Here is a 24988-nt window from a genome sequence, read left to right as displayed (position 1 = left end):
ATTAAGGACCGACAACCCCACCCACCATCACCAACTATTTAACAGTTACTCTTATAAACTAGCCATTAATATTCCAAGTCATGCATCTAAAGTCTTTATCTTTTATTTATTTATTTATTTTGGTCTAATTTTAAATTTTATGAAAATTAAAAGGTTAATTCTTCTATTCTAATTTATTGAGATTTTTACTCTAGTGCTTTATAAAATTGAAAAATTAATTAAATTAAAAATTTAATCATTAATTTGAAAATAATCAATTTAGCAATTTATAAATATATAAGAAATTGATAAAAAAATTGCCGTTCAACAATTAAATCAGATAGTGATAAATTTCAGTATTTTTAATAAAAATAATAGTTTAATAATTTATATGAAAAAACTAGCAGAAATCAATGCTTAAATTTACGTGTTTATCAATAATGAAAGTTGCTTCTCAATTTTGTATTAAAATAAAGATTTAATTTGTGTTTTCAGAATCGTACTGAACCAGTTTAATCAAGAACTTGTTAAGGTGTCGATTTAAATAGGGATAAAATTTTAATTGATTAGTGAGCCGCTATGAACTAGTTGAATCAATTTAAAAAGTAATTGAACTGAAGATTGAATCGGTTGAACCATATTTTATATTATTTTAATAAATTATTTAATCTAAAGTAGACGAACTAAAAACAAATGGTTTGATTGGTTTGATCAAGGTTATTCGAATTGAATTGGATCGACTGGTTAGATAGATTAAATCAGGAACTTGTAAGGACGTTGATTCAAAAAATAAAGTATTGAACCAATTAACTCGGATATTGGTACTGGACAAAAAATCAATTTAACTGAATTTTTAATATTTTTATTTTTATAAATTTTTAATAATTTATTTAGTTAATCCATTTAGATAAATCAAATTGATTAGAGTAATGAACCAATAATTTAGATTTCACCATAATCTACTTCTAAAAATTTTGGATTTGACCGCTCCCAAATTATTAGATTTAACTTTATAATTTTTATAAAACTAAGATATGAAATTCTTAGATATTTTTAAAACCAAAGTATAAGTGTCTAAGACAAAAGAGAGAATAAAGAAAAAAATAAAACGGAGAAAAAAGAAGGCGCCTGCCAGAACAAAGTAATTTTTATTTCGGTTCCGATCCACAACTTAAAATAAATATCATAAATAAATCTGGCAATTAATTATTTTTAGTCAGTCATCTTAATCAAAAGGGGAAAAAAAAGAAAAAAAGGTAGAAGGAAAACACCCTACCAAACGCTCCCTTACGCCACCGAAACGGCGGAGCCTCCTCTCTTTTTTTCCTCTCAAATTTTCCTTCGCTTTCTCGATCTTTCCTCTCTCTCTCTCTCTCTCTGTTCTTCAACATCGTGTTTAGATCCGTTCCTCCCATCCTTGAAAGATTCCGTCTTTGACCCTTCTTCGTTGAATCTATCAAACAAATTAGGGTTCCGATCTGTTACCTGTTGTGTTCGTTAAAAAAAAAAACTTTTTTTGCCTCAAAATTTCATCTTCAAAAAAAGAAAAATAAAGAAGAGAGAGAGTCTTCGATTTTCCTTGATTTTGCTTGAGATTTATGTTCTAATCTGAAATTCATTACCTTAATGATTTGCTATATCGGTTCGATCTCCATTACGATTGCTTGATTTTGTATTGGATTTGGGGTTAAATCCAAGCTTGCGTGTTTTTTTTGAGGGTCTGGTTAGTGGTGAAACCTATGGAGACTCAGAGCCCTAACGGATCTTTGCAGAAACAATCACTGCCTCCGAAGAATTATGGAATCACGAAACCAATATCACTCGCGGGGCCTAGTGAGGCTGATATTCAGCGGAATACGGAATTAGAGAAGGCAATATATTAGTCTGTTGTTTTTAGGAATTTTTAATGTTGATTTAATTTCACCTTTTTTTTTTTTTGTTTATTTCTGTAGTTTCTGATAGAGTCGGGGCTTTACGAGAGCAAAGAGGAGGCTGCGAAAAGAGAGGAGGTTCTTGGCCATATCTCTGAGGTAATTAGCAAACAATTGAGTTTGTTTTACTTGCTGCCTTCTCATCTCCGTAAATGAAGAAAATGTGAATATTTTTTGGTAAATTGCGTTTCTCGGACCTACTGGTTCGTGTTTTACTTATGAATTGACTATAAGCACCTAGTTGGCTTGCATGTTATGGTAATTGCATGGTGATCTAAATCTTGAATTTTTATTTACTGTTTGTTGTATTTTTATAAGAAAATATCTGAAAGAATAATCAGGTAAAAAAGAGGAATGCACTTGGAAGGTTTTACCATGTTCATTTGTCAGTAAAAGGATAAACCAATTTTTTGGTGTGGTTCTAAACTAGTGAGTTATTTTCCTTATAGATTGTAAAAAGTTGGGTAAAGCAATTAACTCGTCAAAGAGGCTACACTGATCAGATGGTGGAGGAAGCAAATGCTGTCATTTTCACTTTTGGATCATACCGTTTAGGGGTAAGCATAAATACCTAATTCCTTCATCGTAACTGCTGTTTGATAAACTTATGTTCTAACCTTCATGACATTTCTTTGCAATCATAGAAATTTGGTTTGAAATATAGCAAACTCGTTTTGCCTGGTATTTTAGGATTTATGAGTTTGATAAGAAAATGGCCTAAGGGATAGGAAGGTAGGCTTGCAATTGAAAAAAAAAAAAAAACCTTCTATAAAGTTCTTTATGTTATTTGGTTGTTGTTGAAAATCTAGCTACAATACTTTGGTTTCATTGTTCTTTCTGTTTTTTGGAAAAATTAATAACTTCTCTTGGTGCCTGGGAATGTACCAATTGCCTTAGATGTTTACTCTGTTTAATTTGTTGTGTTTATTTTTTCTTCAGCATTAGTCAATGACATCTTTTTATACTTAGATAATAAGCAAAAACGTTCTGTTTTGATAGGTGCATGGACCTGGGGCTGACATAGACACTTTGTGTGTTGGGCCATCTTATGTGAACCGAGAGGTGTGTTTAATCTGGCTAAGTCTTTGTTTTACCTTGAGATTAGTTGGTGGTCCTTTAATTTGAGTTTTATTTATATTTGATTTGAATTTCTCCAGGAAGATTTCTTCATCATTTTGCATGATATTTTGGCTGAGATGGAAGAAGTCACTGAACTTCAACCTGTTCCAGATGCTCATGTCCCAGTAATGAGGTTCAAGTTCCAAGGGATATCTATTGATCTTCTTTATGCAAGTATATCTCTTTTGGTCGTTCCAGATGTAAGTTTGTAATCCTTTCTTTTTTTTTTTTTTTTAATCAACACTCTTGCCAACTCTACATCTCTTATAATCACGTGAAGGTCAAAAATGATTTCCTTCTCATAGTGCAGGGTGTTGCAAGCTATTTTATGCTAAAGAAATCGCCTCTTTTTTCTCTTTTCTTGGTTTTTTTGATGCATTGTCAACTAGACCTTCTAACATTTTTGTTTTTTAATAATTTATAAGCTATCTTAAATATAGTGATATCCTAATGTTGTATTCTTTTGAATACAATATCTTATCATCCTTCATAACTGATGAAAAAAATTAATTTTCATCTATGACCTTTTGCAACTCATAGATACATCATAGTATGTGAGATTCTGTATCAGTACTTTTTAATTAGTATTTTCCAAATAGTTGCAAAAAGTAAATTAACTTCTAGCATAGAAAAAAATAAAATAAAATAAAAGAGAGTATATTTTGATGGTTTTGTTTGTTCAAAATGAATTTGACCAGGAGTTGGGAGGGTTCTTGGAATATTTTAACTGCATTTCTGTTTGAGACAAGAGATGTTACCTTTACTGTTGGTACCACCAATACAGAATTTTCATAATGTAAAATTTGCTGTGCAATATATGGTCATATGGTATAATAAATGTATGACGAAAAATGTATTGTTTGAAGTCTAGTAATGCAGTATATGTTTAGTTGTTGTCTACTTTGATATATATTTTGTTTTGATCTAATCAACAGGACCTTGACATCTCACGTGAATCCGTGCTGCATAATGTTGATGAGCAAACTGTTCGAAGTCTTAATGGGTGCAGGGTTGCTGATCAAATCCTTAAACTTGTCCCAAATGTCGAGGTAAATAATTTGAATGGTTACTGGCACTGGTTCTATTTTTTGTCTAATTTTGCAGTCTTGTAATCTATCACTCTATTGTAGCACTTCCGCATGACACTTAGATGTTTGAAGTTCTGGGCAAAGAGGCGTGGAGTTTATTCTAATGTAAGATTGCTATTTATTGGTTTCAACTTTTTTCTTCATTGTCGTCTTTGCTTTCATATTATGTACTTAATTTTCTGAGTTCTCTCTTAGGTTACTGGATTCCTAGGAGGTGTAAATTGGGCTCTTCTAGTTGCTCGTGTGTGCCAACTTTATCCCAATGCAGTACCTAGCATGCTGGTTTCTCGATTTTTCAGAGTGTATACTCAATGGAGGTGGCCAAACCCTGTTATGTTGTGTTCAATTGAAGAGGATGAACTTGGCTTTCCAGTCTGGGATCCGCGCAAGAATCCTCGGGACCGTTTCCATCATATGCCAATAATTACTCCTGCATATCCTTGCATGAATTCCAGTTACAATGTCTCTTTAAGTACACTTCGTGTTATGATGGAACAGTTCCAATTTGGTAATAGAATATGTGAGGTGAGACAATACATGGTTCTTTTCGTTAAGGTTTAGCTGCCTTTGTTGAAGTTTGAACTATTGATGATTTAGCTGCTTTTTCTTGATGTAGGAGATTGATCTAAACAAAGCTCAATGGAGTGCTTTGTTTGAGCCTCATCTTTTCTTTGAGGCATACAAAAACTATCTACAAGTTGACATAGTTTCGGCAGATGCTGATGACTTACTGGCATGGAAAGGCTGGGTAGAGTCTCGGCTTAGACAGCTAACCTTGAAGGTAAAAAATTGGCTGTGTTGGGGGAGTAGTCTATTGACCTTTAAGCTACTATGTTTCGTTTAATCATTATGGTAACTTTGAAGATGATGTTTCCATATCATTCTGCAGATAGAGCGGGACACAAATGGAATGTTGCAGTGTCACCCTTACCCAAACGAGTATGTTGATACATCCAAGCAGTTCCCACATTGTGCTTTTTTCATGGGTTTGCAGAGGAAAGAGGGAGTGAGTGGTCTAGAAGGTCAACAATTTGACATACGTGGAACAGTTGATGAGTTCAGACAAGAGATAAGCATGTACATGTACTGGAAACCAGGAATGGATATTTATGTTTCTCATGTTCGTAGGAGGCAGCTCCCAGTGTTTGTTTTCCCTGATGGATATAGACGGCCTCGATCATTGAGGCATCCAAGCCAGCAGACTGGAAAAACTTGTGAAGATGTCACGAGGTCCCACTCAGGCTCTACGGAAAGACAAATTAAGAGAAAACGTGATGATGAGACAGTTGATGAAAAATTGAACAAGCCTGAGAAGCGAGCCTCAATTAGCCCCCTGAGAATGGAGTCGGTTTCTCCAGATATTATTACAAGCAAGTCTGGTGGAACATCTCATAATAGCAATGGTCAAGCAGTTAAAGTAGAGCATCGAGGAACTGGGGATCTTGATAGCTTACGAGGGCAGACTTCTTTAGACGTAGATGATTCATCAGTAGTTAGAAGTGTAGAGTCAGCTGAGCAGATAGGCTTACCGTTTAGGCAGGAGTTGCTTTCTCCATGTGAAGTTTCTGATTTTGAAACAAGAGAAGCATGCAAGGCTGGCTTGAATCAAGAGAAAACTGCAGATTCGACATCAGCTTTCATCAATGATCCTGAAATTGGATCTTCTAGGAGAATTTTGAACTGGAAAGGAGTGGGTGCCGAGGTCGATCGAGAGGTGGTCAAAGCATGTAATCAAACAGCAGCGGTAGAAATTGCTGAAAGTGTATTTGGGTCAAGTTCCAATGCGCAGAACCTCAATTGCAAGGTGAGTTTCTTTGTTTGAGGTATTTGGGTTAAAGATTGTAGCAGATGGCAGTGAGAATACTGGAAGTTCTGGAGATAGTGAGAGTCAGGGGTCTTTGCAGGGCAGTGTCTGCGGTGCTGATTTGGATTCGCTTCTGGAAAAAGGACACCTGAATGCTAGTGCTGTTTTCCAAAACAGCTTGTCTGAAGAATTAAAGGTTTTGAATCTAACACTTGGACATAAATTACTTGCATATTTTTTTTCTACTTTAGAGCCGGTTCTCTTACTGTTTGCTTTCTATATAGGCTAGCTTTTTTGTTCCTTTTTTTTTTTTCCTGTATCGTTGGGTCATTGTGGCTATCAATCCTGGTTTTTGAGTTCTATTTTCAAAAATGTTCATGACCTGATGTTTGATGGTGTGGGAACAAAAGTTTGGTATCTGATGATTTAGAATTAGAGAATCTCATTACTTATCGTGTTTTTAGGAATCTCTTAATTGATTTTCTTGTAATCATTGCAATTCTTTTTGTAGTTTTTTTTGTCTTCCGTAATGTTCTTATCACCGTAATTATCAGCCAATATGCTAACTGGTGCATATGTGGTGGCAGGTCCTGCTCCACCATCATACGTGCTATTTTCCAGTAACTGTGCTTAAGACCTTGACTGTGTTTTGTGTCTAAGGCTCAGATACTTGACCCTCCTCTTATTTCTTATATTTTTTATGACTTAAACTTTTTTGGTGACCTATTTACCTAACTAGCTTTTTTTTTACCTGTATTTTGTTGTATAGCCAAGTATCTCAGTTGGAAAGGTTGTAAATTCACAAGATGGAGCTAGGTCAGAAACTTTGCAGAAGCCAGTGATGAGGCATGTGTTTTTTGGAACTTCTATTTTCTTTATGCAAATTATGATCTCTTTATGCTGTTCTTTTTTTTTTTTTTTGATTTATTTATAGCAGGTTGAGTTTGAAGTCAACGGCATAATGTGTTGTAGATGAGGCGTCGGGAGAAACATTTGTTGCCCCAAGGAGTAAGGCCAGTACACCTCAGTAAGTGTCCCATTATTTGCTGGCTTACATTATGGTTTTACAGGTATACCGAGTGTGAGTGGACTTGGCAGCATGTTCGACCCGTGCGGTGGAGAGCTGCGTTGTTTGGCTTATACTTTTAGGTTTGGTTGTGGTGTTTTGGGTTTTATTTTTAGCTTTGGAGGAGAGCCAAGAAGCTACTAAAGTGCCTCTGGTTCTTTGTAAGACTTTGCCATCTCTGTTTTTTTTATATATATATTTGCTACTTAAGTGTTGTCGCATGCTTCTTGCCTCCCATTCAAGAATGAACAACTCTTCATCAAGAAAATTGTAAATCAAACTGGAGTGTTGCCGTGTAACAGTTAGACCTTCTTTTTTTTTTCTTAATCTTATGTAATTCTATGTACACTTGAGATACAGTTTTTCAGTGCTTTCAAGTCATTATCTGTATATGCATCTCTCTCTTATAGGAACGCCCCTGCATGGATGCCCACAGTTGGATACTGGATAGCCAATTTTGTTAAAAAACTTCCATTTTGGTAATTGAGTGTAAGCTAATTGACGTTGATGTTATTGTGCCAGAGGTTGTGGGTTTATACATGTAATTAGGGGTGTAATCGAGTCTGAATATTGCCGAGCTTGTGCCTGAGCTCAATTTTGAAGTTTGATTTTGGCTCAAGATATAATTTGAGTCTTTCGAGCTCGATTGAAGTTTGCTCAAGCTTGAATTCAATAATTTAAGGTTAATAATAGATTATAAGGATAATAATGTAATTTAATAATATGAAAATGTAAAAACTTTATTAAGGTTCGCAAGCTGTTCGAGTTATCAAGTTAAAGTGTTAGTAAGTTTAAATTTAGCTCGATTGATAGTTTGAGTTTGGTTTGGCAATTATCCAAGTGAGTTTGAATTTTTTATATTTTCAAATTAAACAATGTTAATAACTTTTTTGCATTTTCTTATATTAGTTTTATAAAAAGCGTAAGTCATGATTTTATTTTTATATAAATTTTTATTTTACATTTACAATAATTTTTATTTTTAAAATATTTAAAATTAATAAATATTAATATAAAATATTATAATTTTAATATTATTATACATATTTAATTATTTATATCTAGTCATATAATATATTATTAATATAACTTATTATTTTTATAAATAATTTTATTTTATTTTAATAATAAAATTTAAAATAATAGTTTTGAATAATATTCTTCATATATTATTGAAAATATTCAATGTTAATATTTTAATAAAACTTATTACAATTATAAATATATTAATAATAAATATTTTGTAATATAAAGGATAAAATATGTTATAAGTCTGTATTTTTACAAATTTAAAATTTAGTTGTTATATTTTTATTTTCAAGAATTTAATCCTTCTACTTTTCATATTTGAAAATAAAGTTTAATTGTTAACATTATTATTTTTTGTTGCCACATTTTTAAAAATAAAAATACTTAGTATTCATGTAAGTAAAAAATGGGGTTATAATGAATATGAATTTAACAGAATATTTTAATAATGCTAATAACTCAACCTAAATTTTGATATCTAAAAAGTAGGGATAATCTAAAAATAAAAATACAAAATTTTAAATTTGAAGAGTATAAAGACTAATAACATATTTTAACCTAATATAAAAATATGAATATTTTAGTTATATAAATATGAATATTTGTTTAAATAATGCTCAACTTCATTTATTACTTACAACTCTAATGTGTCAATATGTACTGTCATATATGTAATATATGTCATTTAAATTAAGTTTTAATTAAGCATTATAACATTGATAATTACAAAATATTTTATTATTATAAAATAAATTTTGATTGTTTATTTTACAAAGAATAATATAAAATATAAATTTATACATATAAATATTAACTTTTTCAGAAATTAGTTGTATCATTAGTTAGGGTAGTATATTGTATTAAAAAGTTGAATTATTTGAGTAGTTTTTAACGAGGTGTCAGTGTATTAAATGTAGATTTATTACTCTTTGGAAACATTCTGTTTTGAAGAATACTTGCATCTGAGCTCTCAAGAACCTCTCAATTTCATGAAGAAAGTAAAAATTTAGAAAGAAAACAGAAACATATATCGGATAGTATATATTGATATTTACAATCAACAGTAGTAAGATAGATAAAATATATTACAATCTCTTTTAAGTTCAAGTTGAAAGAGATGAGTTTAACATGAAGTCTAAAACGAATATGGAAGATTCTAAAAAGACAGTAGCACAAGTGCACACACTTACAGCTATACGATAGTCCATGGTTGCTTTTGGTCAGTGGAATATTTAGCTGAGAAATCCCATGTTAATGTGGATATAACGAGCAAAGCTGATTCCCACAGTTTTTTTTTTTTTTTTTGTGTTGAGAATCACCACTGCTAATCTAATCCAGGCATTCTAAACTCTTTCCTCGGATCCCTCTTCACTATTCTTGTAGCTGGAAAAATATGTGGCACCGGCACTGGCACCGCCAAGTAGTGGAGCAATGTCAAACTCACTTCCCACTCTTTTGGTACTCCAGCCATCCTCAGGACACCAGCGTTGGAGTACATGCAGAACTTCCTTCATCGAAGGCCTGGTTGAAGGTGATGCGCGTGTACAAACGATCCCTACCTTGTATACCATTACCATTGCCTCCAAGCAACATGATTCTTTTACCTCTGGATCAAGTATTTCAATTATGGATTTATCACCCTCCGAGAAGTTTTGCCATGCCTTTTGCACTAGGCTCATGCTCTCATTCGCGCTATTCGCTTCTCTTCCGGTTACCAATTCGAGTAGTACCACTCCAAAGCTGTAGACATCGACCTTTGTATTGACTTTCGTTGTGTACGCATACTCTGCAACACAAATGATAACTTTTGTGTTAAAAGAAATGTGCTAGTTATTTAAAAGGTTTAAAGCATCAAGTTTTGAACTTTTCTTTTTACCTGGGGCAAGGTAACCAAAAGACCCTGCAACCGTTGACATTGTGTGAGATGCATGCCTTATTAGCATTTTTGCAAGTCCAAAGTCTGCAATTTTGGCCTTGAACTCCTTGTCCAACAGAATATTGCTCGACTTCACGTCACGGTGGATGATCGGCGTAGGACATTCATGGTGCATGTAACACAATCCCTGTGCGGCTCCAATAGCAATTTTCAACCTCGTCGGCCAATCCAAAACACCACGGGGAAATGACCTTTTATTCCCATGAAGCCATTTATCAAGGCTCTGATTCTCCATATACTCGTACACTAAAAGCTTCGAATCCTCACTCGAAATACAACACAATAGCTTCACTATGTTGCAATGGCGAATGTTTCCCAGTATTTCAACTTCTGATAGAAACTCTTGTTCGAGCTTGCGATCAAGTTTCTCACAATTCCCTATTTTCTTCACCGCAACAAATTCCCCGGAACGATTGATTTCAACCCGATAAACCATCCCCGAGCCGCCAACACCAATGAGATTATCATCTACTAAATTGGACAATATGTTCATTTCACTGAAGTTCAATCTCTGAAATGAGGTCAGCTTCCATGTTTCTAAATATTGCCCAATCTTCTTCCTCTTATAGTAGTCTCTAACAATGAAAAGCACCAGTACAACAATAACCAAGGAAACAAGGATTGCAAGTGGTACAATCATGGCGACATGTTTAGATGAAAATCTCTTGGGCTCATTCACCATGGAATTACAGCTTGGAAGATTTAGTTTTGGATCATCTGAGCATAGATCAACATTGTTCAAAAAGCTGTTTTCATATGCAGGATTTTCCAACTGATATGGGATTTTCCCGGAAAGTTGATTTGATGATAAATTCAGGGAAGTGAGCTTCAAGTTGCCAATCGCATATGGGATTTCACCAGTAAAATGGTTTTCGGATAAATCCAAGTTGATTAAATCGGGTAAGGATCCGATTGCAGCAGGGATTTGACCCGATAGATTGTTGTTGGATACATCCAATGTATTCAACGATTCCCACGAGATGATTTCCGACGGTAGTTCACCGGAAAAATCATTGCCGTCGAGAAGTAATGTGATGAGTCGAGTAAGATTGGTTATCTCCTTGGGGATTTGACCGGAAAACAAATTGTTGCTGGCTTTAAAGACGACCAAATTCGACCATGATGAAATTCCAGCTGGGATTTCGCCGGAGAAATTGTTGTTGCTGATTTCGACTCTCGACATGTTCCATGCAACATCGCTCGGTAACTCGCCGGTAAACGAATTGTTGCTTAACATCAAAGACGATAAATTGAAAGTATTCCATAACCCTAACGGAATCTCGCCGGAAAACTTGTTGTGTTGAAGTTGAAAAGTGAGCAAACTCGAACAATTCCCGAGTGATTTCGGTATTTCACCTTCGAGATTGTTTGTATGAGCCACCACTCCTTGTAAAACACCACCGGCGCATAAATTCTCCGGTAACCTGCCGCTGAATTGATTCTCCGACACCTCGAATGCTTCCAGCTTTGAATGAAGCCCGAAGTCCGGCGGCAAAACTCCAGTCAAGTTGTTGTCAAACACCTTAAAATCCCTCAAAGCAGACAGTCGACCGAAACTTTCCGGCAATTCTCCGGTCAACTGGTTCGAAAACAAGTTAAAAAAATCCAAATACTGCAACTCGCCGAACCCTTGTGGAATTTCGCCGGTCAAATTATTCTGGGAAAGATCAACTTCAATCAAATTCAAAGCATCAATGGCTTTGGGTATTTCACCTGAAAGATGATTTTTGAAGAGATACACATAAGTTAGATTCTCGAAAGTAAACAAATTACTTGGAATTGGACCTTCCAAATTGTTTCTCGACAAATCCAAATGCACTAAACTCGAAAGATTGTTTAAACTTTCCGGGATTTCACCGATCAAATTGACTTCCTTCATCCATAAATACTCCAATTTCTTCAAGAAACCAAATTCCCAAGGTATTTCCATGGCGGAAAAGCCATTATAAGCCAGACCCAGAGTTTGAAGATTGGACAAATCACCAATTTCCTTAGGAAATGTTCCATTGAAAAGGTTTTGGTGTAAATATAACGTTTGCAACAGTGGTAATCTCCCAATACTGGGCGGAATATTCCCAGAAAAATTATTACCATTAATATCAAGGGAAACAAGAGTTGATAATCGGTGAATATCGTCAGGGATTTCACCGACAAAATAGTTTTGAGAAATGTTTAGGTATTGAAGCTTTGAACAATTGTAAAGCGTACTAGGGAATTCCCCGGGGATGAAATTCAAGGAAAGGTCTAGGAAAGTGAGGTTTTTGAGGTCACATATCGACGGCGGAATCGTTGTCATGATGTTTTTGTCACGGAGGTGGAGTCCGGTGACGGAACCGGCGGTGCAGATTATCTCCGGCCAATCACACGGCGAAGATGATGAGTTCCATGAAGAAATGGACGGTGGATTGCCCAGTTGCTGCTTAACGTTGAGAAGAAGGGTTCGTTCATTGTGGTTTATGGACTGTGAATAAATCACTGTGATGAAGAAGAAGATGAAGAAGAGAAATGTGAACCGGGTTTTAGACATGGGAACCGAACTTTAAGGCCGTTTATTTGTTCCGGTTTGGTTCTGTTTCGCCGGGGAATTTGATCGGGTTTATTCTTAACGGTTGCGGGTTTTCAAAGTTTCATTTGTGACTGAGTTTGGAGGGAGCGAGTCACTGATTTTGTTTTGAGATATATTTTTTTATTTATAATTTTTTTAGTTAGATTTGTTTTGTCTTTTGACTCTTTGTTTGGTATATGTATCTTTATTTACGTTTTTGCCATTACCTCGATTCCCTGCTGCTTATGATTCGTACCCCTAGTTGTAGGGTAAAGCTGTTTTAATGTTTTTTGTTTTTTATTTACAATACACAAAATTTAAACTTTGCATATCATTATCGAGTTTTTATTACTTGACCCAAATAAGATAATTTAATATTTTATTATAATAAACTAAATTTTGGTATAATTACGATGTTAGTGAAAAAATATTTATTTAAAATTTTATCAATAATGAATATATATGAAATGATAATGAATATTTTATTCCTATTAAACACTTGTTCAATCTTTTTATTTGTAATTTATAATTTTTACTTAAATATCATATAATTTATTTTGAAATTATATAAATAATTTTGAATTTTTAAAAAATATAGTATCTAATTTTATTTATATTTTAAAGTTTTAAATCAAAAGAAAAACGTGTTTTATGGTGTTCAAACTATATCCTCTTATTATAACAATAGCAACGATACTAACTGAATTAAAACACAATTGATAAATTTTAAAATATTTATTTAAACAAAAATATAACGTTAATAATAATATGATGAAATTATATTAAAATAAAATAAAAATAAAAATTAAATCATATATATAACAAGATACATAAACATTTATATTGCAACAAGTGACGATCTCCGTTTTATCTAATTTTTATATTTTTAATTGGGTAATAAAATCATAATGTATATCATCAATTTTTAAAATAAAATTAATTAAAAGTGATTTAATCTTTAAAAAATTCTCTAAAATTTTAAACTATTGTTATTATCGCTTATAAATATTATTATCTAAAAATTTATTGAAATTAATAATAGTAAAAATCAAACAATGTTTTATTAAAATTTACCCTGAAATTTTAAATTCTCAACTAACATGGATTATAAATTATTTAAATTAATTTATCCCTTAAAAATAGGTCCTTGTAAATATTTATTTTCCTAATTTATATGGCTTTGTGAGTAATTTAATTCTCTTCAGCCTACAAATAGGTCCTTACTCACAATTACAATAATTTCATTGGAGGTATAATATATATTTTTATTTTTTCATTTTTTCTACATTATGTTGTTTTTAATATTTTTTTATTTCAGCATCGTAATGGAAAGATTTCAAAATTGAAACAAACTAGAATTTTAATTTTTGTATATATTATTTGTATTTTTATGTAATGATATTTTAATAATTTTTTTCTACTTTGATTTTGATCATATTAATAAAATATTTTTATACATTAATAGTGTTCCTAATATTAAAATAGTTTTCGGTTTTTATATTTTAATGTAGATTTATAATTTTAATACATTAATCATAATTATAATATACACTGAATTTTTCTTCTTATTAATTTATACAATCAACCCATTGATAAAAAAATTATAATGGAATTATTTTTCCTTTTGCTACGTGCTCAAAAATGATAAAAAAATATGAAAAAAAAAGTCAAGTCACGTGCTAAGAGTTCTGTTGTAACACGAATATTTTTTTTCTTTTGTTTTTGATTTTTCTAAACGATGGCCTATGATTGCTTCTAGTAGTTTTTTTTTTTTTTAAGTGCTTCTAGTAGTTTTGATTACAATAATAAAATGTAATATTCTTATTTTTAAAAATTTGTAATTAATTTTTTAATTTTTAATTTGTAGGTAAAGAAGTTTTGATCAATTACTTGTATTTTTTTAGAATTTTTAATTTGTAGGTAGGTATTGTTTTAATTGTTTTCAGAATCTTTTATTGGTAGCTAAAATAAACCAAAGCTTTAATTTATATTTAACAAAATTCTTAATATAAATATATCAAAACTTATTTAAGACAATAATAAAAATTTTAAATTTCAAATTTCAAAAGTATATATAAAGAATTTGTTTAAAAGCATTTTTAACATTTTAGTCCTTTTCTTCTGACATAAATCTTCATTACATAGATTTTCAGGTTTGACCATTTTTTTTCCACGGAAATTTTGACTACAAATTTGACTTTGAAACAACGTGCACCATGGTACGACCATGAGAAGCCTGCGATTGTAGGTAATGGTAGCTTCGTAAATTAGTTTCAACACAGGGCCTTTTTGTGAAAATCATGGTTGAATAGTCAACTAAGATGGGCAGCTTGACTTGAGCCGAAGCTCAACATGGCTTTTATAGTTGGCTTAGCTAGCCACTAGTAAGGCTTTGAGGCAGCAACTAGAAAGACAATTTTGGAAGACTTTAAAGGCAAAATCGATACTTAAAAAAAATTAAAAAATCAATTCACTATTTCCACAAGATTCACGTTAATTAAAAAAATTAATTAAATTCTTTCGTTAATGATTTCAGTCTTTGATCATGTTAAATCAACTGATGGATCAATCAATTAGTGACATGTGACAATTTCCAAGTTAATTTTATATTTGTTGAGGATCCGTATAAACAACGGGAAATAAGAAATAGAGAAAATTGGGCACACCAATATAAGTGAAAAAATTCCTCTTTCAATCAAGAGGATAATAAAACACAGGTAAAGAAGACTTCGCTAATGAGCAAACAAATGAATAGTACAGAATAAAGAAATTTAAAACAAACCCTAACTCCGAACTCAAAACTCTCTAGTTAAAACACAAAATTTCCTTAAAGTTATCTAAAACTCTCTCTTGATTTTTCTCTCTAATGTTGTATGTTATTTATCTCCTACTTTAGGGTTACTAAGACCCTTTAAATAGGCTAAGATTAGAGTTCTAATATGACTATAATATCTCTAGTGTAATTAAAGTTTAACTGGGAAAAGCAACCCTTATGAGGGTCTAATACGTAATTACTTTAAGTTTGAAATTTATCGTGTCGTCGCGACATCCCAGGCTCCTCATTGTGGCGTCACATCTGCTTTGCCTCTATTTCGAACATCGTTGTGTCGTTATGATGTCGTATGATTCGTCATCATGACATTGCCTCTACTTTGACTTTGGTTTGACCGAAAAATGTGAGACACACTCCACAAATCTCCACATTGACTCGTATTTTAACATGCCTCCATTGTCGAGCCCCATTATTGGCCTAACTCGATCTTTGCAAGATACTAACCAAGTCCAAACGGTGCTTGAACTTCGAGATTGGAAGACTCTTATTCAAAACGCTCATACATTTCTCATTCACTAGACCAAGTCACATATGCCACAACCAAGTTGACTCCAACTCCGTAATAGACGAGGAAATTTTTTTCCTTTTATCAAAACAAGAGCTTCATAAGATACCTTAATGCCATTTAACTCGATGGTGATTCTATAATTGTTTGAGACTAACATACCCAGAAATATGAGCTTTTTCTTTAAATTAGGCACATGCTTGACACTTGACAATGTCCTGATAACCTCGTCATCTTCTAGATCTGAATGATACTGGTATTGATTATCTTACAGGGTGAATTATTCCCCATGAAGACAACTCCACCTTCAACTTAACTATATGTAGAGAATCAGTCCTTGTTGGGACACATATATGGTGAGAACACCCCGAATCCAAGATCCACTCGGATGTAAGCTTAGACCTTTCGATTGTAGACACTAACAACAGACCATCATCCTTGTCCTCAGCTAAACTAGCATCAGCTACCTCAACTTTTTTACTTTCCTTTCTCGTTGCTCTCAGTAGCCCTTCTGTTTTTATTTTGTAACTTATAACATTCTACCTTAATATGATCCAACTTCTTACAATAACCACATGTCTTTCCTCAATTCCTTGGCTTCGATTTTGACCTAGACCTGCTCTGACTTGAATCCTTAGACTGTTGTCTACCTCTTACAACCAAAATCAAAGCTTGCCCATCTATCTTGCCATTCGAATCTAGCTCATTGTTGAGTTTCCCTTTATATCCTCGAACGAGAGTTTATCTTTACCGTAAATTAGGGTTTCCTTGAAAGTCTTATTGTAATGGCCTAAATTCAAGGTTATCGGAACAATGGTTTCAGTAACCATAGATCCGATTTAAAGAGAAATTTATTTTAATATTTTTGCTTGAAAATTGATATGATAGGAAAATCGTATGAAAATATTGATAGGAAAATTTTATCGATTTAGTGATTAGTTAGAAAAAGAAATTATTGAAGAAATTGGGTAAAATAAGGTATCGGGACCTCTATCTCGTAAAACCGAGTCAAAAATAATTTTATAAATATTTATGAAATGTTATTAATGTGGTATTAAAATTTCGTTAGGAAATTTTAATGTTTGGGTAGTCAATTAAATGAAAAGGACTAAATTGTAATAGGTGTAAAAGTTGCTAGAGTGATTAAATAGCTTAAGAGTCTAATGAGAAAGGATTTAAAGGTAATTAGACCCAAAAGTTATTTGGGCTGGACGGCAAGGGTATGAAATCAGCAGAAAAATTGATAAATTAAGGGTAAAATTGGAATATTGCAAAATTAACTAAATAAAACTAGGACTAAATAGGAAATATCTAGATTTCTCTTCATTTCTCTTCAATTCCAGCAGCTAAAAACGCCATAGGAGGGTTCTCTAAGCTGGTATTTCATAATTTTGCACCAAGTGAGTTAATCCTTGCCTTTTCTTGTAATTTTGTGTTTCTAAGACTTTTACAACTAGGTCCTACTATTAAATTCATTAGTTTTTGATTTCATGGATGAAATTGAAAGTCACCATGGTTGAGTGCTGTAAGTTTATGATGAAATAGAATGAAATTAAAGCTTTAATTTGTTTATGAGATGATTTTATTAGGCAATTTCAATGGAAATTGATTTTAGGACCTAATTGTGAAAATGTTTGGAATTAAAGTCTATTGCTGAAATTCTGATTCCTAAAGGTTGTAAACTAGTTTAAGGTGATAGAATAAAATGTTAATTGAGAAAAATCAGCTCAATTGAGAGGCTAATTGAGTAGGGACGAAATTATCATTTATTAAAAGCTTAGGGGAAAAATGGTAATAAACAGCTTGCACTAAAACAGTTTGGACAGCAGCAGTAGACTAACTTTGAAAAATCACCAAAAATTGTAGGAATCGAATTAGAAGATGAAAAAAATATTTAATTAAAGCTTATTGAGTCTAGTTTCTCATAGAAGAAATATTGTAAGCAATGGATTTGTAAATTTTGAGATATAATGAATTTTGTGAGACAAGGTCAGAATGAATTTGGGTTCCCCTGTTCTAACTTTGAAAAATTATAAAAAATTGAATAAAAATAATTAGGGACTTAAATTTATATGTATAGAATTCTGAATGAGTCTATTTTTAATAGAAATAAACGAGAACATCATTTGAATTCTGTATAAAGAGATAATTTATTTTTAGTGAAGAAGGGTCAGAACTGTTAGACAACAGAACAGGGGTGACTTTGAAGAATAAACTGTACTGATTGGCTAAACCAAAAATTCTGAAAATTTTATGGTAAAAATATATATGAGTCTAGTTTCAGGAAAATTAACGGATCTTAATTTGGAGTTCCGTAGCTCAAGTTATAAATAATTTAGTGACTATGACTCAAGTAGACAGCTTTGAATGAACTATAAATAATAGTTGAATTATAGAGAATGTTGCATATGAACATGAAATGTATTAAATTGATAATTAAATTTATTTATTTAGATCCAGAAGATTCAAATACTGAAGCTAGATCGAGGAAAGGAAAAGTTCGGGATTTGTAGATTTTACTGTTTACAAACAAGTATCAAGGTAAGTTTGTGTAACTTGAATTATATTCTTAAATGCTTGAGATTGTATGTTTTTTATATGAATATGATTTGGATGTTCATTATATGGAAATTTATGAAACATTGATATATTTGATAAAATGGGAAGAAATCCGGTTGAATGAAAGGAAAATTCGATGGATCTCGAAAAGGAATTGACGGTAAAAGGATCTAGCCGGACGGGTGATCCTATCCTGATATAGCCCTCCGAAGAATATGTGTAAAATGGATTTAGCCGGACGGGTAATCCAATTAGGGTCTGAATTTAGCCTTGGACTGGTAATTCAGATCCAAGCTCATTAGAGTAATTGTCGTTTGAGGATTTAGCTCTGGTGGTAATCCCGACAATACTCTATGAGTTTATATTGCGGGATTTAGCTCGATGGTAATCCCGCCGCAAGGTTGAGGTTCATGGAGTGTGCTCTCTCGAAATGGAAATAAAGCACATGAATATGAATTGACGGACCAAATTGTACAATAAATGTGTACCTCTGAAAATCCATCGAAATTTCGATAAATTCAACGGGATAAATATGGAAAAATAACAAGGAAATGGAAATCATGGTATTGATGAGCTCATCAATTATAGTATATATTATTGGTACATGGAAATTATTTTACTAACTTGAATGTTGAGTTTGTGCATATTAGGGTAATAATGCATTGAATGGATATATGGATGTTTATTGTATTGTATTGAAAATATTAGGTAAGTATAATTCTTGTTACATGAGCTTACTAAGCACAAAGTGCTTACCCCGTTTCCTTTTTCCCTATTTTGTAGTGTTAAGAGCTCGGAGGTCGGATTTGGTCGGAGACACATCACACTGTCAACCTCAGGATTTCGGTATATAAAGAAACTTTATTTTGGAAATCAATGGCATGTATAAGCTAACAAAGTAAATGTTAACGTGAAATGAATGTAAAGTTAGCCATTAGTATGGTTAACAAACTTGGTTATAGATATGTGATGACGTTATCTTATATAAATGCATGAATCTATCATGAAAATATGTTGAATTGATTTGGTTGATGTGGATTGGTCTCGATTTAATATTACAGGGAAGGTTAGATATTTATAAAAGGGCTATATTGAATATAAAAAAAATTAATTCGTAAACTCTAGTAATGCCTCGTACCCTATTCCGGCAATGAATACGGGTAGGGGTATTACATTTATTGGTATCAGAGCTACGGTTTAGCCGGTTCTAGGACCGATGTAGCAAATACGGGATTAGCTATACATGCCATTTAAATTATTATTGATAGTGTGATATCTCCTGACCATTTAAAATGTGTTTTTCTTATAGTAATGTCATCCGACCGAGCTCAATCTGAGGAAGCTGGGAGTCATGCTCCGGCTTCAGTACAAAGAGAAGAAACTAGCAGTAGAAGGCCCGAGACAGAGGGTCGAGGGGAGGAGGCAAAAATAGCCTTCTTTCAAATGATGAATGAATGGTTTAATCAATACTTAAGAACTAACCCTGTAGTGCAGCAAGTTCAAGCTCTCCCTCCTGCTCCTCCACCGGTTCCCGAGATCCCACAAGGTACAGTCTTGAATCATCGAAAAGGAAAGCTCCAAGAGATAAAATTGAAAAATATAAAGAAGAATTTCGAGCAGCAGTTGATGATGATTCCGAACGGGCTGAATTCTGGTTAGAAAACACTACTCGGGTTCTGGAAGAATTATCTTGTACACCAGAAGAATGTCTGAAATGTGCCGTCTCACTGCTAAAAGATACAGCTTACCATTGGTGGAATACTAAAGCTTCAGTTGTTCCGAAAGAAGAAATTACATGGGAATTCTTTCAGACCGAGTTCAGAAAAAAATATATCAGCCAGAGGTTCCTTGACCAGAAAAGAAAAGAATTTCTTGAGCTAAAACAGGGCAATAGATCAGTATCTGAATATGAAAGAGAATTTGTTCGATTGAGTAAATATGCTCGAGAATGGGTACAGTCAGAAGCTGAAATGTGCAAACGATTCGAAGAAGGGTTGAATGAAGACATTAAGTTACTGATCGAAATTCTTGAAATTCGAGAGTTTGCTACATTGGCAGAGAGAGCTTATAAAGCAGAAGAATTGAGCAAAGAAAAGAAACAGGCTGAGAGGGAAGCTCGAATTTTTAGTAAAAGACCGATGGGAAAATCCCAGTTTTCTGCTTCAAAGAAATTGAAGAAATATCAGGATCGTTCTACTTCAGCCATTGGGTATTCGGGCAAAGAGCGAGGTTCTCAACGCACTAATCCAAGGCCTTCTACTCCATCAGTGACCAGTGTTGGCAGTGTTGGCACTCCTAAACCGAGATGCCAGTACTGTAATAAAGCTCATTTTGGTGAATGCCGATTTAAGAGTGGGGCTTGTTACCGATGTGGTTCTTTTGACCATTTCCTCAGAGATTGTCCAGAAAGGGTTGAAAAAGAAGTTGAACATATATCGAAGCCGAGTAATCTAGTTTCGAGAGGCAGACCACCTCGACCATCCGGTAATGTTAGTGGTAGTCGAGGAGCTACAAAAGATACTATAGGTAGGCCTGAGGTACGAGCACCTGCTAGGACATATGCCATTCGTGCCAGAGAAGATGCTTCAAAGACCGATGTTATTATGGTACATTTTCTTTACTTGATCTCGATATTCTGCATTGATTGATCCCGGTTCTACGATTCATATATATGTGTTAAACTTGCAATTGTTAAAATTTATCTGTTGAACCTATTGAATTTGTGGTTAAAGTCTCGAACCCCCGGCGGTTTGTGTTGTGGATAAAATTTGTAAAAATTGTCCACTGATGGTAAGAGGTTATTGTTTCCCGGCTGATTTGATGTTACTGCCATTTGATGAATTTGACGTGATATTGGGTATGGATTGGTTAACCCAGCATGATGCGGTAGTAAATTGTAAACAAAAATATATTGTGCTAAAATGTCAGAATGGTGAGTTGCTCCGGGTTAAATTTGATCAAACAGAGGGGTTATCTGATATGATTTCGATAATGGCGCATGAGGTATGTCAAAAAGGGGTATGATGCTTACTTGGCTTATGTACTCGACACCAAGGTATCTGAGTCAAAGATACAGGTAGTTCCAGTGGTATGTGAATTTTCCGATGTGTTTCCAGAAGAATTACCAGGATTGCCACCAGAAAGAGAAGTGGAATTTTCTATAGATTTGATTCCGGGAACTACTCCGATCTCCATAGCTCCGTACCGGATGGCTCCTATAGAATTAAAAGAGTTAAAGACACAGTTGCAAGAGCTTGTTGTGGGGTTTTGTTCGACCGAGTCATTCACCTTGGGGTGCTCCGTTCTATTTGTGAAAAAGAAAGATGGGTCTTTGAGATTGTGTATCGACTACCGCGACTTAATAAAGTAACCATAAAGAATAAGTATCCGTTACCCCGGATTGATGATTTATTTTATCAGCTGAAAGGTGCTACTATGTTTTCAAAGATTGATCTTCGATCAGGTTATTATCAGTTACGGGTAAAGGAGTCAGATGTGTCAAAAATAGCCTTTAGAACTAGGTACGGGTATTATGAGTTTTTAGTTATGCCGTTTGGGCTAACTAATGCACCTGCAGTATTCATGGATTTGATGAACCGGATATTCAGACCGTACTTAGACAGATTTGTAGTAGTATTCATTGATGATATTTTGGTTTATTCTCGGGATGAAGAAGAACATGCAGAACATTTGAGAATTGTGTTGCAAATTCTACGAGAGAAGCAGTTGTATGCTAAATTCAGTAAATGTGAATTTTGGCTTCGAGAAGTGGGTTTTCTTGGACACATTGTATCTGCCGAAGGCATCAGGGTAGATCCAAGTAAAAACTCAGCTATTGTCAATTGGAGTCCACCAAGAATGTATCCGAAGTTAGAAGTTTCTTGGGTTTATTTGGTTATTATCGGAGATTTGTACAGGGATTCTCTATGATAGCTTCTCCAATGACTCGATTATTGCAGAAAGATGTAAAGTTCGAGTAGACTGATGAATGTCAACAAAGTTTCAACCGATTGAAAGACCTATTAACGAAAGCACCTATATTAGTGCAGCCTGAACCGGGTAAGGAATTTGTTATTTACAGTGATGCCTCATTAAATGGTTTAGGTTGTGTTTTGATGCAAGAAGGTAAAGTAATAGCCTATGCTTCAAGACAACTTAAACCACATGAAAGAAATTACCCAATACATGATCTTGAATTAGCTGCTATTGTATTTATACCAAGATATGGCGGCATTACTTGTACGGTGAGAAATGTCATATTTATATTGATCATAAAAGCTTGAAATATTTGATGACATAGAAAGATTTGAATTTGAGACAGCGCAGGTGGCTTGAACTGATAAAGGACTATGATTTGATTATTGATTACCATCCGGGTAAGGCTAATGTTGTAGCTGATGCTTTGAGCCGAAAATCTCTGTTTGCTTTACGAGCTATGAATACCCGGTTATCATTGACTGATGATGGTTCAATCCTAGCTGAATTGAGAGCTAAACCGACATTTTTACAACAAATATGTGAAGCTCAGAAGAATGATGAGAAGTTCTGAGTTAAACGGACACAAGTGTGAGTCGGTAATGATTCGAATTTGATTGGTTCGATGATTGTTTATTATTCGAGGTAGGGTATGTGTACCTCGTAATTGAGCTCATCTGAGAAGATTCTACGCGAGGCCCACGTAGTACTATGTCCGTACATCCGGGAGTAATAAAATGTATAATGATATGAAAAAGATGTCTTGGTGGTCGGGAATGAAACGTGATATCTCTGAGTTTGTATCAAGGTGTTTAATATGTCAACAAGTTAAAGCTGAACATCAGGTACCTTCGGGGTTACTTCAGCCAATTACTATACCGGAATGGAAATGGGAAAGAATCACTATGGATTTTGTATCGGGGCTACCTTTGTCTCCGAGGAAAAAAGATGCTATTTGGGTGATTGTTGACCGATTAACAAAGTCAGCTCACTTTATTCCGGTACGTATGGATTATTCTTTAGATAAACTAGCTGAACTATACATATCTGAGATTGTCAGGTTACATGGAGTGTCTGTCTCCATTATATCAGATAGAGATCCCCGATTTACGTCTCGTTTCTGGGACAAATTGCAAGAAGCCTTGGGTACTCAGTTGTATTTCAGCACTGCATTTCATCCTCGCATGGATGGTCAATCTGAGCGTGTAATTCAAGTATTGGAAGATATGCTCCGATGTTGTATACTAGAGTTTGAAGGTAATTGGGAGAGGTATCTACCTTTGATTGAATTTGCTTACAATAACAATTATCAGTCTAGTATTAAAATGGCTCCGTATGAAGCTTTGTATGGTAGAAAATGTAGAACACCGTTATATTGGACAGAGCTCAGTGAAAGGAAGATACATGGGGTTGATTTGATCCGGGAAACAGAAGAAAAAGTAAAGGTTATTCGAGATAGTCTAAAAGCAGCTTCCGATCGTCAAAAATCATATGCCGACCTTAAGCGAAAAGAGATTGAATTTCAAGTCGGTGACAAGGTATTTCTGAAAGTGTCTCCTTGGAAGAAAGTTCTTTGATTTGGTTGAAAAGGTAAATTGAGTCCAAGATTTATCAGGCCCTATGAAATCATAGAAAGAATTGGACCGGTCGCTTATCGATTGGCATTACCATCAGAACTTGATAGAATCCATAATGTTTTTCATGTATCTATGTTACGACGATATCGATCAGATCCTTCACATGTTATTTCTCCGATAGAAGTAGAGATTCAACCGGATATGACTTACAGTGAAGAACCGGTCAAGATATTGGCACGGGAGACAAAAGAGCTTAGAAATAAAAAGATAAATTTGGTGAAAGTATTGTGGCAAAAGCACGGGATTGAGGAAGCAACATGGGAACCGGAGGAGGCAATGAGGAAACAATACCCAAACCTCTTTACTGGTAAGATTTTCGAGGACGAAAATCCTTAAAAGGGGGGGAGAGTTGTAATGGCCTAAATTCAAGGTTATCGGAACAATGGTTTCGTAACCATAGATCCGATTTAAAGAGAAATTTATTTCAATATTTTTGCTTGAAAATTGATATGATAGGAAAATCGTATGAAAATATTGATAGGAAAATTTTATCGATTTAGTGATTAGTTAGAAAAAGAAATTATTGAAGAAATTGGGTAAAATAAGGTATCGGGACCTCTATCTCGTAAAACCGAGTCAAAAATAATTTTATAAATATTTATGAAATGTTATTAATGTGGTATTAAAATTTCGTTAGGAAATTTTAATGTTTGGGTAGTCAATTAAATGAAAAGGACTAAATTGTAATAGGTGTAAAAGTTGCTAGAGTGATTAAATAGCTTAAGAGTCTAATGAGAAAGGATTTAAAAGGCAATTAGACCCAAAAGTTATTTGGGCTGGACGGCAAGGGTATGAAATCAGCAGAAAAATTGATAAATTAAGGGTAAAATTGGAATATTGCAAAATTAACTAAATAAAACTAGGACTAAATAGGAAATATCTAGATTTCTCTTCATTTCTCTTCAATTCCAGCAGCTAAAAACGCCATAGGAGGGTTCTCTAAGCTGGTATTTCATAATTTTGCACCAAGTGAGTTAATCCT

General features: G+C 33.7%; 3 protein-coding genes across 22 annotated transcripts; 2 read left to right on the top strand and 1 right to left on the bottom strand.

Annotated features, from left to right (window-relative positions):
* The first annotated feature begins 1040 nt into the window (after window positions 1-1040).
* On the top strand, window positions 1041-7377 carry LOC108450597 (nuclear poly(A) polymerase 4-like). Of its 20 annotated transcripts, none has more exons than XM_017748325.2 (14): window positions 1065-1850; window positions 1932-2009; window positions 2360-2467; window positions 2910-2972; window positions 3068-3229; window positions 3965-4078; window positions 4160-4222; window positions 4313-4642; window positions 4734-4898; window positions 5007-5921; window positions 6022-6117; window positions 6691-6767; window positions 6859-6929; window positions 6992-7377. In XM_017748325.2, the coding sequence occupies exons 1-13, from the start codon at window positions 1719-1721 to the stop codon at window positions 6881-6883; spliced, it is 2328 nt and encodes a 775-aa protein (XP_017603814.1). In that variant the 5' UTR covers window positions 1065-1718; the 3' UTR covers window positions 6884-6929; window positions 6992-7377. The 20 variants fall into 20 exon arrangements, 15 of the variants coding, with proteins under 15 accessions (XP_017603792.1, XP_017603814.1, XP_017603831.1 ...); XR_008285769.1 differs by having other exon boundaries at window positions 1137-1850; window positions 6010-6117; window positions 6691-6737; window positions 6859-6934; XR_008285767.1 differs by having other exon boundaries at window positions 1137-1850; window positions 6010-6117; window positions 6859-6934.
* A 1644-nt stretch (window positions 7378-9021) lies between these two features.
* LOC108456541 (receptor-like protein kinase HSL1) lies at window positions 9022-12667 on the bottom strand. Its single transcript, XM_017755093.2, has 2 exons — window positions 9893-12667; window positions 9022-9802 (listed from the first exon to the last, which is right to left on the bottom strand). Exons 1-2 carry the CDS (start codon window positions 12477-12479, stop codon window positions 9360-9362), a joined length of 3030 nt encoding a protein of 1009 aa, XP_017610582.1. The 5' UTR covers window positions 12480-12667; the 3' UTR covers window positions 9022-9359.
* Window positions 12668-19175: 6508 nt separating this feature from the next.
* On the top strand, window positions 19176-24450 carry LOC128295481 (uncharacterized). The gene is made up of 2 exons (XM_053031085.1): window positions 19176-19240; window positions 19704-24450. Exon 2 carries the CDS (start codon window positions 20365-20367, stop codon window positions 21040-21042), a length of 678 nt encoding a protein of 225 aa, XP_052887045.1. The 5' UTR covers window positions 19176-19240; window positions 19704-20364; the 3' UTR covers window positions 21043-24450.
* Window positions 24451-24988: the final 538 nt, after the last annotated feature.

This window comes from Gossypium arboreum, chromosome 7 (genome assembly GCF_025698485.1).
Source record: "Gossypium arboreum isolate Shixiya-1 chromosome 7, ASM2569848v2, whole genome shotgun sequence".
NCBI classification, from domain to species: Eukaryota; Viridiplantae; Streptophyta; class Magnoliopsida; order Malvales; family Malvaceae; genus Gossypium; species Gossypium arboreum.
The sequence above is the reverse complement of the archived record's forward strand: the minus strand, read 5'-3'. Positions and strand labels throughout refer to the sequence as shown.